This window comes from Solanum verrucosum, unplaced genomic scaffold, assembly GCF_900185275.1.
Source record: "Solanum verrucosum unplaced genomic scaffold, falcon-dt-bn FXZP01000235.1, whole genome shotgun sequence".
Classification (NCBI taxonomy): Eukaryota; Viridiplantae; Streptophyta; class Magnoliopsida; order Solanales; family Solanaceae; genus Solanum; species Solanum verrucosum.
Genome location: NW_026019948.1, coordinates 1957122 through 1974290, shown reverse-complemented (window position 1 = coordinate 1974290; position 17169 = coordinate 1957122). Strand labels below are relative to the sequence as shown.

At 38.8% G+C, this 17169-nt stretch overlaps 1 protein-coding gene and 1 pseudogene across 2 annotated transcripts; one reads left to right on the top strand and one right to left on the bottom strand.

The window, feature by feature from the left end:
• Nucleotides 1-11207: 11207 nt before the first annotated feature.
• LOC125812414 (CRIB domain-containing protein RIC8-like) lies at nt 11208-12684 on the top strand. Of its 2 annotated transcripts, none has more exons than XM_049491915.1 (5): nt 11208-11381; nt 11462-11583; nt 11684-11781; nt 11855-11954; nt 12171-12684. In XM_049491915.1, exons 2-5 carry the CDS (start codon nt 11529-11531, stop codon nt 12596-12598), a joined length of 681 nt encoding a protein of 226 aa, XP_049347872.1. In that variant the 5' UTR covers nt 11208-11381; nt 11462-11528; the 3' UTR covers nt 12599-12684. The 2 variants fall into 2 exon arrangements, with proteins under 2 accessions (XP_049347872.1, XP_049347868.1); XM_049491911.1 differs by having other exon boundaries at nt 11212-11381; nt 11681-11781.
• A 225-nt stretch (nt 12685-12909) lies between these two features.
• On the bottom strand, nt 12910-14537 carry LOC125812813 (piriformospora indica-insensitive protein 2-like; annotated as a pseudogene).
• Between the last annotated feature and the right edge of the window lie 2632 nt (nt 14538-17169).

Here is a 17169-nt window from a genome sequence, read left to right as displayed (position 1 = left end):
TAAGAGATCAAGCATGAATTTCAAACATAGTTTCAAATTCATACAACAAGCATCAAGTCGAACACAATATGACCACAACAAGTTTATCCTAAATTTTGTATATGATCGAACTAAACAAGAACAAAATCATAAAACCAAATAAATGAAATAGAAACTATGAAAAACCAAGCTATAATGCTAAAACTAACCACAAGCAGAACAGAGAGAAACTAAATGGGAATAAATTACCTTATTCGAAGCAGAGTTCTTGGATGACGAACTAAGAAAATGCTTCCGCCATCACTAGCAGAAACCTGATGCAAAACTTGAGAGAAGTCACGATATATCCTCGTGGATCTGTAGGATCTGTAACGTAGCCAACAACAACAATGATTGTCCCAGGCGTCCTCGAGGCCGCCTGCCTTGAGGCGGGACCCCGTCCCCCTTCGCCTCAAGGCCACCCGCCTCGAAGAGGGCCCCCGTCCTCCTTAGCCTCGAGGTCGCCGGCCTCAAGGAGGGCCCCCGCCCCCCTTCGCCTAGAGGCAGGTCCCTGTCCCCCTCCTCTTCAAGGCCGCCTGCCTCGAGGCAGACCCCCGCGGCCGCCTACCTCAAGGCAGGCCCCCGCCCCCATCTGCCTCGAGGCAGGCCTTCACCTTGAGGCCACCTACCTCGAGGTAGGTCCCCGCCTTGATGCCGCTTGCCTCGAGGTCACTTATCTCGAAGCGGTGCCCCGTCCCCCTTAGCCACGAAGCCATTTTCCTCAAGGCGGATCCCCGTCCCCTTTCGCCAAGAGGCCGTTTGCCTTGAGGCGCACCCCTACCCCCTCTGCCTCAAGGCTACCTGTCTCGAGGCAGGACCTCTCCCCCCTCCACCTCGAGGCCGTTTGCCTCGAGGCAGCCCCCCTCTCCGCCTTGAGGCCGTTTGCCTCGATGCAGGCCCCCCTCAGCCCTGAAGCTGTTTGCCTCGATGCAGGCCCCCCTCAGCCCTGAAGCTGTTTGCCTCGAGGATGGCCCCCTCCTCTCGGAGGCCGTTTGCCTCGAGGCAGGCCCTCCTCTTCCCTAAGGCCTTTTAGAATTGCCATGTATTTACTAATCGTCCTCGTCCTCTTGGTGATATATATTTCCAGTTCCACCCCGGAAGCGATGACAACAATATTTCCTTTGACAGGTTTATATCGTGAATGTAAATAGGATTAGTAGGGGCTGAGGATAATCCCACTATCACTTGCTCATGTTGGTCTTTTCATTTGGTGAGTCCATGGACTATAACACAAGAAAATTGGGAAAATGAGGGGTTTACCGGCTCTGGGGTTTGTTTGACCTTCAAAATGAACGTTTATGCCGTGAGGGCCAACTGGCTCCATAACTAAGGTCTTAACGGATGTCCACCAATTTTTTTTATCAAAACTGAGGTCGGAATTCCAGATCACCAAAAAGTCCATTGACTATAGCACATGTAAATCGGCAAATTAGGGGGGTTCACAAGCTCCGGAGATCATTTGACCTTGAAAATGGGACGTTATGGTCGTGAGGGCCAACTGGCACCATAGCTAATGTTTTAACAGATGTCCATGAAAACTTTTGGCAAAAATGAGGTCGAAATTCCAGTTCACCAAAAAATCCATGGACTATAGCACAAAAAAACCAGCAAAATTGGGGGGTTCACCTTCTCCCGGCCTCGTTTGGCCTTGAGAATGGGATGTTTTGGCCTTGAGGGCCAATTGGCTTCATAGCTAAGATCTTTACGGACGTCCACAAAAAAATTGGCAAAAAAGAGGTCGGAATTCCATATCACCAATAAAGATGCTGAACTATAGCACACGAAAATTGGTAAAATGGGGGGTTTACCTTCTCCGAGGATCGTTTCACTTTGAAAATGGGACGTTTTGGCCGTGAGGGTCAACTGGCTCCATAGATAAGGTCTTAAGGGACGTCCACAAAAAAAATTGGCAAAAATTAGGTCGGAATTCTGGATCACCAAAAAATCCATGGAATATAACACACGAAAATAGGCAAAATGGGGGGTTTACCTACTCAGGGGCTCGTTTGATCTTAAAAATAAGACGTTTTGGCCGTGAAGGCCAAATGGCTCCATAGCTAAGGTGTTAACTGATGTCCACGAAATTTTTTAGCAAAAATGAGGTCGGAATTTCAGATCACAAAAAAGTCCATGGACTATAAGCACACGAAAATCGGCAAAATAGGAGATTTACCTGCTCCGGGGATCGTTTGACCCTGAAATTGGGTCGTTTTGGCTGTGAGGACCAACTGGATCCATAGCTATGGTCTTAACAGATGTCCATGGAAAATTTTGGCAAAAATGAGGTCGGAATTCCAAATCACCAAAAAGTCCATAGACTATATCACACGAAAATCGGCAAAATGAGGGGTTTACCTGCTCCAGCACTCATTTGACCTCCACAATGGGACATTTTGGCTGTGAGGGCGAACTGGCTTCATAGCTAAGGTCTTAATGGACGTCCACAAAAAAATTCGATAAAAATGAGCTCGGAATTTCAGATCACCAAAAATTCCATAGACTCTAGCACACGAAAATCGATAAAATAGGGGGTATACGTTATACGGGGCTCGTTTGACCTTGAAAATGGGACGTTTTGGCCGTGAGGGCCAACTGGCTCCATAGCTAAAGTCTTAACGGACGTCCACAAAAAATTTCGGCAAAAATGAGCTTGGAATTCCAGATCACCAAAAAGTCCATGGACTATAGCACATGAAAATCGGCAAAATGGGGGGTTTACCTGATCCGAGGTTCGTTTGACCTTGGCAATAGGACATTTTGGCTGTGAGGGCAAACTGGCTTCATAGTTAAGGTCTTAATGGACGTCCACAATTTTTTTTTTGCAAAAATGAGCTCGGAATTCCAGATCACCAAAAAGTCCATGGACTCTAGCACACGAAAATTGGTAAAATAGAGGGTATACGTTATATGGGGCTTGTTTGACCTTGAAAATGGGACGTTTTAACTGTGACGGCCAACTGGCTCCATAGCTAAAGTCTTAACGGACGTCCACGAAAACTTTTGGTAAAAATGAGCTTGGAATTCCAGATCACCAAAAAGTCCATGGACTATAGCACATGAAAATCGGCAAAATGGGGGGTTTACTTGATCCGGGGATCATTTGACCTTGACAATAGGACATTTTGGCTGTGAGGGCGAACTGGCTTCATAGCTAAGGTCTTAATGGACGTCCACAAAAAAATTCGGCAAAAATGAGCTCGAAATTCCAGATCACCAAAAAGTCCATGGACTATAGCACACGAAAATCGCTAAAATAGGGGGTATACGTTATACGGGGCTCGTTTGACCTTGAAAATGAGACGTTTTGGCCATGAGGGCCAACTGGCTCCATAGATAAAGTCTTAACGGACGTCCACAAAAAATTTCAGCAAAAATGAGCTTGGAATTCCAGATCACCAAAAAGTCCATGGACTATAGCACATGAAAATCGGAAAAATGGGGGGTTTACCTGATCCGGGGATCGTTTGACCTTAACAATGGGACATTTTGGCTATGAGGGTGAACTGGCTTCATAGCTAAGGTCTTAATGGACGTCCACAAGAATTTTTGGCAAAAATAAGCTCGGAATTCCAGATAACCAAAAAGTCTATGGACTCTAGCACACGAAAATTGGCAAAATGGGGGGTATACGTTATACGGGGCTCGTTTGACCTTGAAAATGGGACGTTTTTGCCGTGAGGGCCAATTGGCTCCATAGCTAAAGTCTTGAAGGACGTCCACGAAAATTTTTGGCAAAATTGAGGTCGAAATCCAGATCACCAAAAAGTCCACAGACTATATAGCACACGAAAATCGGCAAAATGGGAAGTTTACCTGATTCGGGGCCCGGTTGACCTTAAAAATGGGATGTTTTGGCCATGGGGGCTAAATAGATCCATAACTAAGGTCTTAACGGACGTCCACAAAAAAAATTGGCAAAAATGAGTTTGGAATTCCAGATCACCAAAAAGTCCATGGACTATAGCACACGAAAATCAGGAAAATGGGGGGTTTACCTGATCCGGGGATCGTTTGACCTTGAAAATGGGACATTTTGGGCGTGAGGGCGAACTGGCTCAACAGCTAAGGTCTTAACGGATGTCCATGAAAAATTTTGGCAAAAATGAGGTCAAAATTCCAAATCACCAAAAAGTCCATGGACTATATAGCACACGAAAATCGGCATAATGGGGAGTTTACTTGATTCGGGGCTCGGTTGACCTTAAAAAAGGAATATTTTGGTCGTGAGGGCCAACTGGCTTCATAGCTAAGGTCTTAACGGATGTCCACAAAAATATTTCGTAAAAAATGACCTTGGTATTCCAGATCATCGAAAAGTCCATGGACTCTAGCACACGAAAATCGGCAAAATGGGGGGTATCGTTATACGGGGCTCGCTTGACCTTGAAAATGGGACGTTTTGGCCGTGAGGGACAACTGTATCCATAGCTAAGGTTTAACGGACGTCCATGAAAAATTTGGCAAAAATAAGGTCGGAATTCCTGATCACTAAAAATGATGATGGACTATAGCACATGAAAATCAGGAAAATGGGGGGTTTACCTGCTCTGGGGTTCGTTAAACCTTAAAAATGGGTCGTTTAGGCTGTGAGGGACAATAGCTCCATAGATAAGGTCTTAACGGATGTTCATGAAAATTTTTGGAAAAAATGAGGTCAGAATTCCATATCACCTAAAAGACAATGGACAATAGCATACAAATATCGGTAAAATTGGGGGTTTACCTGCTCTGGGGATTGTTTGCCCTTCAAAATGAGAAATTTAGCCCGTAAGGGCCAACTGACTCAATAGCTAAGGTCTTAACGGACGTCCATGAAAATTTTTGGCAAAAATAAGGTCGAAATTCCAGATCACAAAAAAGTTCATTGACCCAATTTTGTAAAAATGAACACGGAATTCCAGATCACTAAGAAAGCCATGGACTATAAGCACACGAAAATGGGCAAAATGATTGGTTTACCTGCTCCGGAGATCATTTGATCTTGAAAATGGGACGTTTTGGCCGCGAGGGCGAACTGGATCCATAGCTAAGGTCTTAACAAACGTCCACAAAAAATTTTGGCAAAAATGAACTCGGAATTCCAGATCACCAAAAAGTCCATGGACTATAGAACACATAAATTGGCAAAATAGGTGGTTCACATGCTCCGGGGATAGGTTGACCTTGAAAATGGGACTTTTTGGCCGTGAGGACCAGATGGCTCCATAGCAAATGTCTTAACGCACGTCCACAAAATTTTTTGGCAAAAATGAGCTCAGAATTTCAAATCACCAAAAAATCCATGGACTATAGCACACAAAAATTGACAAAATTGAGGGTTTACCTGCTCCGGGACTCGTTTGACCTTGAAAATGGGACGTTTTGGCCGTGAGGGCCAACTGGCTCCATAGTAAAGGTTTTAACGGGCGTCCACAAAAAATTTTGGTAAACATATAGTCGGAATTCCAGATCACCAAAAAAGATGGTGAACTATATCACACGAAAATTGGTAAAATGGGGGGGTTTACCTACTCCGGGACTCATTTGACCTTGAAAATGGGACGTTTTGGCTGTGAGGGACAACTGGATCCATATCTAAGGTCTTAACAAACGTCCACAAGAAATTTTGGCAAAAATGAGGTCGAAATTCCGGATCACCAAAAAATCCATGAACTATAACACACAAAAATCGCCAAAATAGGGGGTTTATCTGCTCAGGGGCTCGTTTGACCTTGAAAATGGGACGTTTTGGCCGTGAGGGCCAACTGGCTCCATAGGTAAGGTCTTAACGAATGTCCACGAAAAATTACAATAAAGATGCGCTCGGAATTCCTGATCACCAAAAAATCCATGGACTATAACACACAAAAATCGGCAAAATGGGGGGTTTACCTGCTCCGGGGATCGTTTGACCTTGAAAATGGGATAGTTTGGCCGTGAGGGCTATCTGGCTCTATATCTAAGGTCTTAAGGGACGTCCACGAAAAATTTCGGCAAAAATGATTACAGATTTCCAGATCACCAAAAAGTCTATAGACTATAGCACACGAAAATTGGCAAAATGGAGGGTTTACCTGATTCGGGGGTCGTTTGAAGTTGAAAATAGGAAATTTTGGCCGTGAGGGCCAATAGGCTCCATAACAAAGGTCTCAACGGATGTCCGCAAAAAAAAAATTAAAAAATGAGGTCAGAATTACAGATCACCCAAAAAGATGGTGAACTATAGCAATTGAAAATCGGTAAAATGGCGGGTTTACTTGCTCTGAGGGTCGTTTGCCCTCGAAAATGGACCGTTTTGGTCCTGAGGGCCAACTGGATCCATAGATAAGATCTTAACAGATGTCCATGAAAATTTTTGGCAAAAATGAGCTCGGAATTCCGTATCACCAAAAAGTCCATAGACAATAGCACACGAAAATCGGCAAAATGGGGGTTTATCTGCTGTGGGGGTCATTTGACTTTCAAAATAGGACGTTTTGGGCATGAGGGATAACTGGCTCCATAGCTAAGGTGTTAATGGACGTCCACAGAAATTTTTGGCAAAAATGAGGTCGGAATTCAAGATCACCAAAAAGTCCATGGACTATAGCACACGAAAATCGGCAAAATAAGGGATTTTCCTGCTTCGGGGCTCGTTTGACATTGAAAATGGAACGTTTTGGCCTTGAGGGCCAACTGGCTCCATAGCTAAGGTTTTAACAGACGTCCAAGAAAAATTCGACAAAAATGAGCTCAGAATTCAAGATCACCAAAAAGTCCATGGACTATTGCACACGAAAATCGGCAAAATGGGGGGTTTACTTGCTCTGGGGATCATTTGACCTTGAGAATGGGATGTTTTGGTCGTGAGGACTAACTGTCTCCTTAGCAAAGGTCTTAACGGACATCCACGAAAATTTTTGGCAAAAATGAGGTCGGAATTCCAGATCACCAAAAGGTCTATGGACTATAGCACACGAAAATTGGTAAAATGGGGCGTTTACCTGCTGTGGGGCACGTTTGACTTTCAAAATAGGACGTTTTGATTGTGAGGGCCAACTGGCTCCATTGCTAAGGTATTAACAGACGTCTACGGAAAATTTTGGCAAAAATGAGGTTGGAATTCCAAATCACCAAAAAGTCCATGGACTATAGCACACGAAAATTGGCAAAATGGGCGGTTTACCTGCTATGGGTCTCGTTTGACCTTGACTATGGGACATTTGGGCCATGAGTGCGAACTGGCTCCATAGCTAAAGTGTTAACGGACGACCACGAAAAAGTTTGGCAAAAATGAGGTCGAAATTTCAGATCACCAAAAAGTCCATGGACTATAGCACACATAAATTGGCAAAATGGGGGGTTTACCTGATCCGGGGATTGTTTAGCCTTGAAAATAGGTTGTTTTTGCTGTGAGGGCCAACTGGCTCCATAACAAAGGTCTTAACGGACATCCACGAAAATTTTTGGCAAAAATGAGATCGGAATTCCAGATCATCAAAACGTCCATGGACTATAGCACACGAAAATCAGTAAAATGGGGGGTTTACCTGTTGTGGGGCACATTTGACTTTCAAAATAGGACGTTTTGATTGTCAGGGCCAACTGGCTCCATTGCTAAGGTATTAACGGACGTCCACGGAAAATTTTGGCAAATATGAGGTGGAAATTCCAAATCACCAAAAAGTCCATGGACTATAGCATACGAAAATCGGCAAAATGGGGGGTTTACCTGCTCTGGGTCTCGTTTGACCTTGACTATGGGTCATTTTGGCCATGAGGGCGAACTGACTCCATAGCTAAGGTCTTAACGGACGACCACGAAAATTTTTGGCAAAAATGAGGTCGAAATTTCAGATCACCAAAAAGTCCATGGACTATAGCACACAAAAATTGGCAAAATGTTACCTGATCTGGGGATTGTTTAACCTTGAAAATAAGTTGTTTTTGTTGTGAGGGCTAACTGGCTCCATAACAAAGGTCTTAACGGACCAAAAATGAGGTCGGAATTCCAAATCACCAAAAAGTCTATGGACTATAGCACACAAAAATTGGCAAAATTGGGGGTTTACCTGCTGTGGGGCAGGTTTGACTTTCAAAATAGGACGTTTTGGTTGTGAGGGAAAACTGGCTCCATAGCTAAGCTCTAAACGAACGTCCACGAAAAATTTTGGCAAAAATTAGGTAGGAATTCCAGATTACCAAAAAGTCCTTGGACTATAGCTCACCAAAATCGGCAAAATGGGGGGTTTACCTGCTCCGGGGCTCGTTTGACCTTGACAGTGGGACATTTTTTATGTGAGGGCGACATGGCTCCATAGCTAAGGTCTTAACGGACGTCCACGAAAATTTTTACAAAAATGAGGTCGAAATTCCAAATCACCAAAAAGTCCATGGACTATAGCACACGAAAATTGGCAAAATGGGGGGTTTACCAGAATCGGGGATCGTTTGTCCTTGAAAATAGGATGTTTTGGATGTGAGGGCCAACTGGCTCCATAGCAAAGTTATTAACGGACGTCTAAGAAAATTTTTGGCAAAAATGAGGTCAAAATTCCAAATCACCAAAAAGTCAATGGACTATAGAACACGAAAATCAGCAAAATGGGGGGTTTACCTGCTGTGGGGAACGTTTGACTTTCAAAATAGGACGTTTTGGTTGTGAAGGCCAACTGGCTCCATAGCTAAGGTCTTAACAGACGTCCACGGAAAATTTTGGCAAAAATGAGGTCGGAATTCCAAATCACCAAAAAGTCCATGGACTATAGCACACGAAAATCGGCAAAATGGCGGGTTTACCTGCTGTGGGGAACGCTTGACTTTCAAAATAGGACGTTTTAGTTGTGAAGGACAACTGGCTTCATAGCTAAGGTCTTAACGGACGTCCACGGAAAATTTATGCAAAAATGAGGTCGAAATTCTAAATCACCAAAAAATCTCTGGACTATAGCACACGAAAATCAGCAAAATTGGGGGTTTACCTGCTCCGGGCCTCATTTGACCTTGAAAATGGGACGATTTAGCCGTGAGGGGCATCTATCTCCATAGCTAAGGTCTTCATGAACGTCCACGAAAAATTTTGGTAAAAATGAGGTTAGAATTCCAAATCACCAAAAAAAATGGTGAACTATAGCACACGAAAATTAGTAAAGAATGGGGGGTTTACCTTCTCCGAGGATCGTTTGACCTTGAAAATGGGACGTTTTGATCGTGAGGGCCAACTGGATCCATAGTTAAGGTCTTAAAGAACGTCCACAAAAAAATTTGGCAAAGAATGAGGTCAAAATTCTAGATCACCAAAGAATCCATGGACTATAACACACGAAAATCGACAAAATAGGGGGTTTACCTGCTCAGGGGCTCATTTGACCTTGAAAATAGGACGTTTTGGTCGTGAGGGCCAACTGGCTCCATAGCTAAGGTCTTAACGGATGTCCAGGAAAAGTTACAGCAAAAATGAGCTCGAAATTCCCGATCACCAAAAAGTCCATGGACTATAACACACAAAAATCGGTAAAATGGGGGTTTACCTGCTCCGGGGATCGTTTGACCTTGAAAATGGGATAGTTTGACCATTAGGGCTATCTGGCTCCATAGCTAAGGTCTTAAAGGATGTTCACAAAAAAATTTGTCAAAAATGAGGTCGGAATTACAGATCACCAAAACAGATGGTGAACTATAGCACATGAAAATCGGTAAAATGGGGAGTTTATCTGCTCCGATGGTCGTTTGACCTCGAAAATGAGACGTTTTGGCAGTGAGGGCCAACTGGCTCAATAGCTAAGGTCTTAACGGGCGTCCACAGAAATTTTTGGCAAGAATGAGGTCAGAATTCCAGATCACCAAAAAGTCCATGAACTATAGCACACGAAAATTGGGAAAATGGGGGGTTTTACCTGCTCTGGGGCTCGTTTGACATTCAAAATGGGACGTTTAGGCCGTGAGGGCCAACTGGCTCCATAGCTAAGGTCTTAACGGACGTCCACGAAATTTTTTGGCAAAAATGAGGTCGAAATTCTTGATCACCAAAAAATACATGGACTATAGCACATGAAAATTGGCAAATTAGGGGGTTTACCTGCTGTGGGGCATGTTTGACTTTTAAAATAGGACGTTTTGGTTGTGAGGGCCAACTGGCTCCATAGCTAAGGTCTTAACGGACGTCAACGAAAATTTTTGGCAAAAATGAGGTCGAAATTCCAGATCACCAAAATGTCCATGGACTATAGCACACGAATATCGACAAAATGGGGGGTTTACTTGCTCCGGGGATCGTTTGACCTTGAGAATGGGATGTTTTGGTCGTGAGGGCTAACTGTCTCCATAGATATGGTCTTAACGGACGTCCACGAATAATTTTGGAAAAAATGAGATCGGAATTCCAGATCACCAAAAAGTCCATGGTAACACATGAAAAGTGAAAAAATTCATATTTCCCGATTTGTGCCTCGTTTGAACTTGAAATAACCAATGTTTGTCCCTCCAAACCAACGCGCGCATTAAGTAGGTCATATGTGCAAAAAATGGTGAGCCTTTACATATTGTTCTCCTAACTCTCTATAGAGGGTTTCGTAATGATTCTGCAAAAAGTCGACCAAAAATCATATCACAAAATATTCTTGGATTAACACACGAGAAATTTAGAAAATCACTTATTTCATGTAAAATGACTCTTAAATACCCAAAATATATAGGGGGAAATGACGAGGCTAATTGAAATATATAATTAGGTCAGATGTGTATGGTAAGACATTTTAAAAGTCTAAGTGTACTTTCAAGTACTATTCCCTCCGTTCATCTTTGGTACTTCATCATTATATTAAAAATATTTTTTAAAACTTGGTTGTTCAATTTGAAAAATCAAGAAATAATTTATCAATTTGTATTTATTTCACCTTTATTATTAAATTTGATATTTGTTTTACTAATGAACCCTGCAATGTGTCAATTCAAATTTAATCATACTCCAATATAAACATCAAATATTGAGTGAAAAAAAAAATGTAACAAAAGAAAGAAAAATGTATGACCATTCAATTTTAGGTATATATCGAGGACAAATGAAAAGTCAATAAGGGTAAATGAAACATTTAAAGAAACTGCCCTAAAATCATAATTTTTTTTATTAACAAATATGAAAGAAAAATAATAGTAATTAATTTTCAGTTCCTGAATTATCGATATGCTTCTGGTTAACAATGTCTTGCAATTGAATGCCATTGAATGGATGAAAGGATTGCTTTAACATCGTTTTGCTTTTATCATACTTAGAAAGGATTCGAACCCAAATATTTTTTTTCTCAAGGGTTTGAGTCCATTTCTTGAATTTTTATCTGCATTTTGAGTATCTTTTTCCCTAATACACATCGCAAATTTGCTGAATTTCTTCAATCCTACTGAAGAAGGTTAATTTCTATTTATATATATATATATGAATTTTTAGCCATATTATTCATATCGTCACCATCGTCTTATTTTATTTTAGATTGGAGAAACAAATGCACGATTTTGAGTAAAAGAAAACATCTTCTTTAGTAGCATTTAGAAGAAGAATGGCCGCAAAGGTGAAAGGCTTTTTAAAGGCCTTGGGTATTTCTCAGATGTTTGGTGAGAAATTTCGATTGTTATAGTTATTGTTATTGTTACATTATGATATGATTGATATATTGCGGTTAATTGATTGATTTAATAAAAAATGTGTCAGAAGAGGAAAAAGAACCAGAAATGCAGATTGGACTTCCTACTGATGTAAAACATGTCGCCCATATTGGATGGGATGGACCATCCATTGAATCTCCCAGCTGGGTAATTATTATTATGATTATTATTTTAGGATAATGTTTTTATTGGTAATTATAAAATGAATGTGTTGTGGCAGATGAAAGAATTTAAAGAACCAGGGAAATTTCATACAGCCCCTTTGGGTCCTCCACTTGATGCTAATGATCATCCAGATAATAGATCATGTGCTTCTGAAGGTAAATTTTTTTCCACTTTTCATATGGTTACCATATGATGGGGTCGACTATATAAATCCACTTTGTATCCATAGTCTAATAATCGTCGATACAGACAAAGGTAACGTTACAAAATAGAACTTTGTGTGAGATGGTTCGTTTGTGTACCATTTGAAAAACCGACATGAGATGAAAGAAATTCAAGTTGATTCTATTGCGACTCTTCTTGAATTGCAGATGCAGATGCGAACCAAAAGTACAAGAATGCAAATTCTTCATTACCCGACGATCAACCAGAAGTGACAAAGACATCAAGGCGTCATTCGTCATCAGAAAATGGGAGTGGGGGTAGTAGTTCTCCAAAGAAAGCCAGGAGCACTAGGCGACATAAAGAGTCGTCTGATGGTACAAAAACAAGTCGACATAGCCGGCCTGGATCAGGTGGTGGCTCTGATTCTCCAGCAAGGGACCTTCCGGACATACCTAAAAAGACAAGAAGGAAGAAATCCAAGGAGGATGGTGGAGTGAGCTCCGGGAGCTCATCCCGGACCTCTAAATCAAAAGGCATATCATCCTCTAGTACAACACCAATGGATCCTGGACAAGACACAGAATATGACAATTCCATTTTAAGTTCAAGAAACAATGAGATAGATAAAGAGTAGTGAGCAAAACAACAACTTAACATGGACTCAAAATCAGTCAATTTTTTTGTGTAGTCAAGTAAAAAAAATGGGCACCTGTTTTGATAATTAGAAACTATTCTTCCTAGTCTTTTTTGTTTCTTCGTTTTTACTCTGAATCTATCATAGCACAATACATCATTACCTTGTATCCATATTACATTTGCTTCTTAATAGATTTTTCCATTGATAGTATGATTTGTCATTTATGCACTCAATAAACAATACACTGGAAAATGCAACATTCAATACATTGCAATTACAAACTATATGAATCTTCCTTAACTTTATAATTACACCTCTTAGCTTCTTTCATCTTGTGAACACACAACAGGAAAAATGCAGAAAGAAAACTCTACTAAAACCGAAAAGTTTCTATCAACAAGTGCTATATCAGAACACAGTCCAAAATTTCCCTATACTTAAAAAGTCATTAGTCAGTATATGTCCAAGATTGTCTACTAGCACAGGAGAAACAAAATTCCAAGAAAAAAGACAACATGGGAAACAGGCACCAGTACTAAAGATGCCCCAGAGAATGGGACAAATTTGGCACTAATAGCATTGTTGCACATTTTTAGTAGCCTCAAGCTAACACTAACATTAGATATTCTCAAGCCTTCATCTACACAGAGCTGAGGATTGCCTCCCAACTTTAACTTTTCACCAACTTTGGATACAAATTTTGGAGAGAATGGAAGTCTACCACTCAAATTATTGTTCTCCAAATGTAACTCATTCACATATTCCAATGCCCCTTCCAGCTTGTTATTATCAAGCCCCAAATAACATATGTTTTTCAAGTACACCCCCATAGAAACAGGAATGTTCCCAACTAGTCCTGTTTTTGATAATCCTAGCCCCACAATACCCTCAAGATTCTCCCATATTTCTGGAATTTCTCCTCCAAGATAGTTTCCACTTAAGTAGACTTCCTTCAAACTAGACATCTCAGCCAAAATAATGGAACCCCAGAATTGGAAAAGTTATTGTAACTCAAGTCCAAAAACTCCAAACTCTTCAAACCCTTCAAACTTTAAGGGATTTTCCCAGTAAGCTTGTTGTAACTCAAGTCAAGTTTCAAAAGTTGAGTAAAGTTCCCTATAGATTCAAGAACACTACTTTCAAGCTCATTTTGACTCAAATCAAGAATCTTGAGTTTCTTCAATGTCATCAACCCCTCTGGAATTTCACCACTAATATTGTTTCTTGATAAAGTCAGCTGCTCTAAATTGACCAAACCACCAACCCCATTTGGGATTTCCCCATAAACACCACTCCCACTCAAAACCAACCTCCTCAAACTCATCAAGTTTCCAACTTTATCACTTAAAGAACCAACAAGACCTGGATTCTCCAAGAAAACCACCTCCTCCAAAGAAGAAGGCAAAGATCCAAAGTCAATCAAAGAAACCTCATTTTCAGTAAAACATTTGTAAACAAAGATCTTTCTTAGATAAGAAAAAGGGGCAAAAAGGGAAGCATTAAGTGTGCTATTAGGAGTACAAGGTGGATTAGGAGCATAATCTGAAACATAACCAAGACTAATCTCAGTTACATGAGGAGTAAATGAGTTTGTATTGGAAATAAAGTAATCACAAATAACCCCATGTGGGGAAGAAGAACAGAGATCATCAGGGAAAAGGGAACGCCAAGAGACATCAGAGTTAATGGATTCAAGAACATTGTACACTGCTTCTTGTTCCACCATGTTGAGAGCAGAAGGCTGAGAAACAACAAACATGATGAAATAAGCATAAAAACACAAATTCAGAACAAGAACAGAGAGTTTAGAGAAGAAAGCCATTTTGCTTTAGAAAATTGTGAAGTTTGAGAAATGACAATGAAACAGTGGTGATAAAGAAGGGGTATTTAAGAGGGAGAAAATCATAAACATGTCTGTCTTGAAAAATGAAAGAGAAAGAAGGAATCAAAAAGACAGTTTTTTTTTGCAGAGATTTGCTTTACTGTTAACATGCTACGTTCTGTACCCCTTATGGTCAAATGACCGATTTGCCCTTTTTATGGCTTTTTGTCTGTCTGTCCTTTAAAGCTTCTCTACCTATTTTTTTATGATAAATTATTATTTCGTTTCAATTTAAATGATACATATTCAAAAATACAAAGATTTTTAATACTTCTGATCCAAAAAAAAAAACACTAAAGTAGGTTAAGAACATAAGATCTCATGTTTAAATTTCAGTAGAGACAAAATTATAATAGTAGGTAATTCTTTCAATTTGTCTTAGCTTTGGTGCATATAATTACATGGTATATGATCTATGTTACTGGTTGGCGATGATAGATATTTCGTGAAATTAGTCAAAGTGCACGAAAGTTGGTTCGAACACCACAATTATAAAAAAAAAGGTCATAGATGTTTGTGTGCTGTAAATCTTCTTATCAAATGGCAAAATGCGTTTTTGAAGATCAAAGAAATGTGTTATTTTGTTAAACTTACACCGACTAGAAAAAAAATATGTCATATAAATTGAAATTGGAACACATGCAAATTTTTTCCTTTTTTCTTGATTGGTTGCTTGCTAGCTTTGTTCTTGCGTGAAGAAGAATGGAAAAAAAGAAAAAAGGTAACATGTTTTTCCTCTTCTTCAACGACAAAAAATACAGTGAATCATTTATGTTTTCCAAGAATAGCAAATGCATTAAAATGGCTTAATTGAATTGGAACTTTATGTCATAAACACAGACCTTTCACTAGCAAGTTAAATTTGAGTAAAATTATTATTTAAGCAAACATTGACACCAATTTCAAGTGATATGACCTGGTAAGTATCCAAATTTACTAGATTAAAGAAAATTTTATCTTTGGATGAGCTAAAAGACAAGCTCACAAATGTAGTGACCTAAACAAATGTTTTATTAAATAAAATAAATAGAAGTTACAAGAAATAAATATAAAATGTGTAATTGAGAAATTAATAAGAAAGTCTTTTTTCTTTTCTTTTTTATTGATAAGAAAGTCTATGGATCGATGTGGTGCAGTAAATGAAAAAGTCTTCGGTTCGACCTTTGAATATTGAAAAATCCTTGATAATAAGTGTTTTCCTTCGAATAGGACCCTACACGACACAAGCAGATACTGAACACCAAATAAAAAAAAAATAGAAGTATATCTCATAACACCATTGTCTTTCTCTTGTTCTTTTTCTTTTTTGGTCGCCAGATGGAAAACACCACTGTATTTTTGTTGAGTACTTTTTGGCAGCAAGCAACAAAGAGAGAGAGGCAAAAAAGACATTTGAGTAGAGTTACTTCATTTAACATGAAGAGTCATGTAAGGGGTCAATGCCAATGATCACTCCAACACAGATTACCATTTATAAACCCAGCATCCATTCCCATCAATTATTTAGAACCTAAACTACGAGTTCACCATAATTCAATAATTTTAGTACATATTTTTTTTATTTTTAATTACTTATTTATTTTTTAATTAACACATTTATTAAGAAAATAATTATTGACATAGTAAGTTTACCATTTTACCCTTACTAATTATAAAGTGGTAAATCAAAAATTTAGGATTTTCAAAAAGTTCTACTATTTTTCAAAGTAACTAATTGAGGATATGATATGTAAAAAAAAATTATTCTTTCTTGATTTATCAAAATTGACAAGTAAAAAGAGGCAGGGAGAGTATCTCATAAAAGAAGAGAGATAAAAATATTTTTAAATTATGTGAAATTAAATAAAAATATTTTTTGTTAATAATTTGGTTTAAATTTTTTTAATTGTCAATACTTTTGTTCAAAAATAATACTCGTGCTTTTAAGATTTGATCCAAAAATATCTTTATTGTTATTTTTGAGTCTATAAAATATCTAATTTGCTAATAAACATATTATTTCTTTTCTTTCCTAATAAAAATATTGTAATCCAACATTAATTTTCATATCTAGAAGATTATAGATTTATAGTAATCCATCATTAATTTCATTTAGATAATAATAATTAAAAAAAATCTAATACAGTAGAAAATATTTTTATTTTCAATATTTTTCGAATTGAAAAAGGGTAAGTTTTTATTAATATAACAATCATAATATTATAAACACGAAGTTTTATTATATTACTTCAAATCACAAAATTAAGTACTTGTTTCATCTCATTTTACATGACATTCCATTTTTTTAGGGCCGAATTCAAAAAGAATGTCATCTTACTATAATTAGAAACAACTAAACTCTAATTTTTTTATTCTTAATAAATATTTTTCAATCAAAAATTGTTTTAAATTACAAATTTTAAAAATCTTTCTTTTTTTCTTAAAATAACATTCCAAATCAAACCGTCGAAAAAAATATCATATTTACTTCAAGTTAAATATGAACAAATTAAAACATACGCAGTGTTAATTAGTAACTTGAATAATTAAAGGAACATAATAGTCTGATGCTACTATTGTAAATCCAGAAAATTACAGGTATTAGGTTGTTGCTTTTATTGATAAAAAAAAACAGTGGAGAAAAGGTTGTTAAAGAGAGTAAGGTTGCCTGATTAAAACCTGCAGACATTAACGCCGACCACGACAT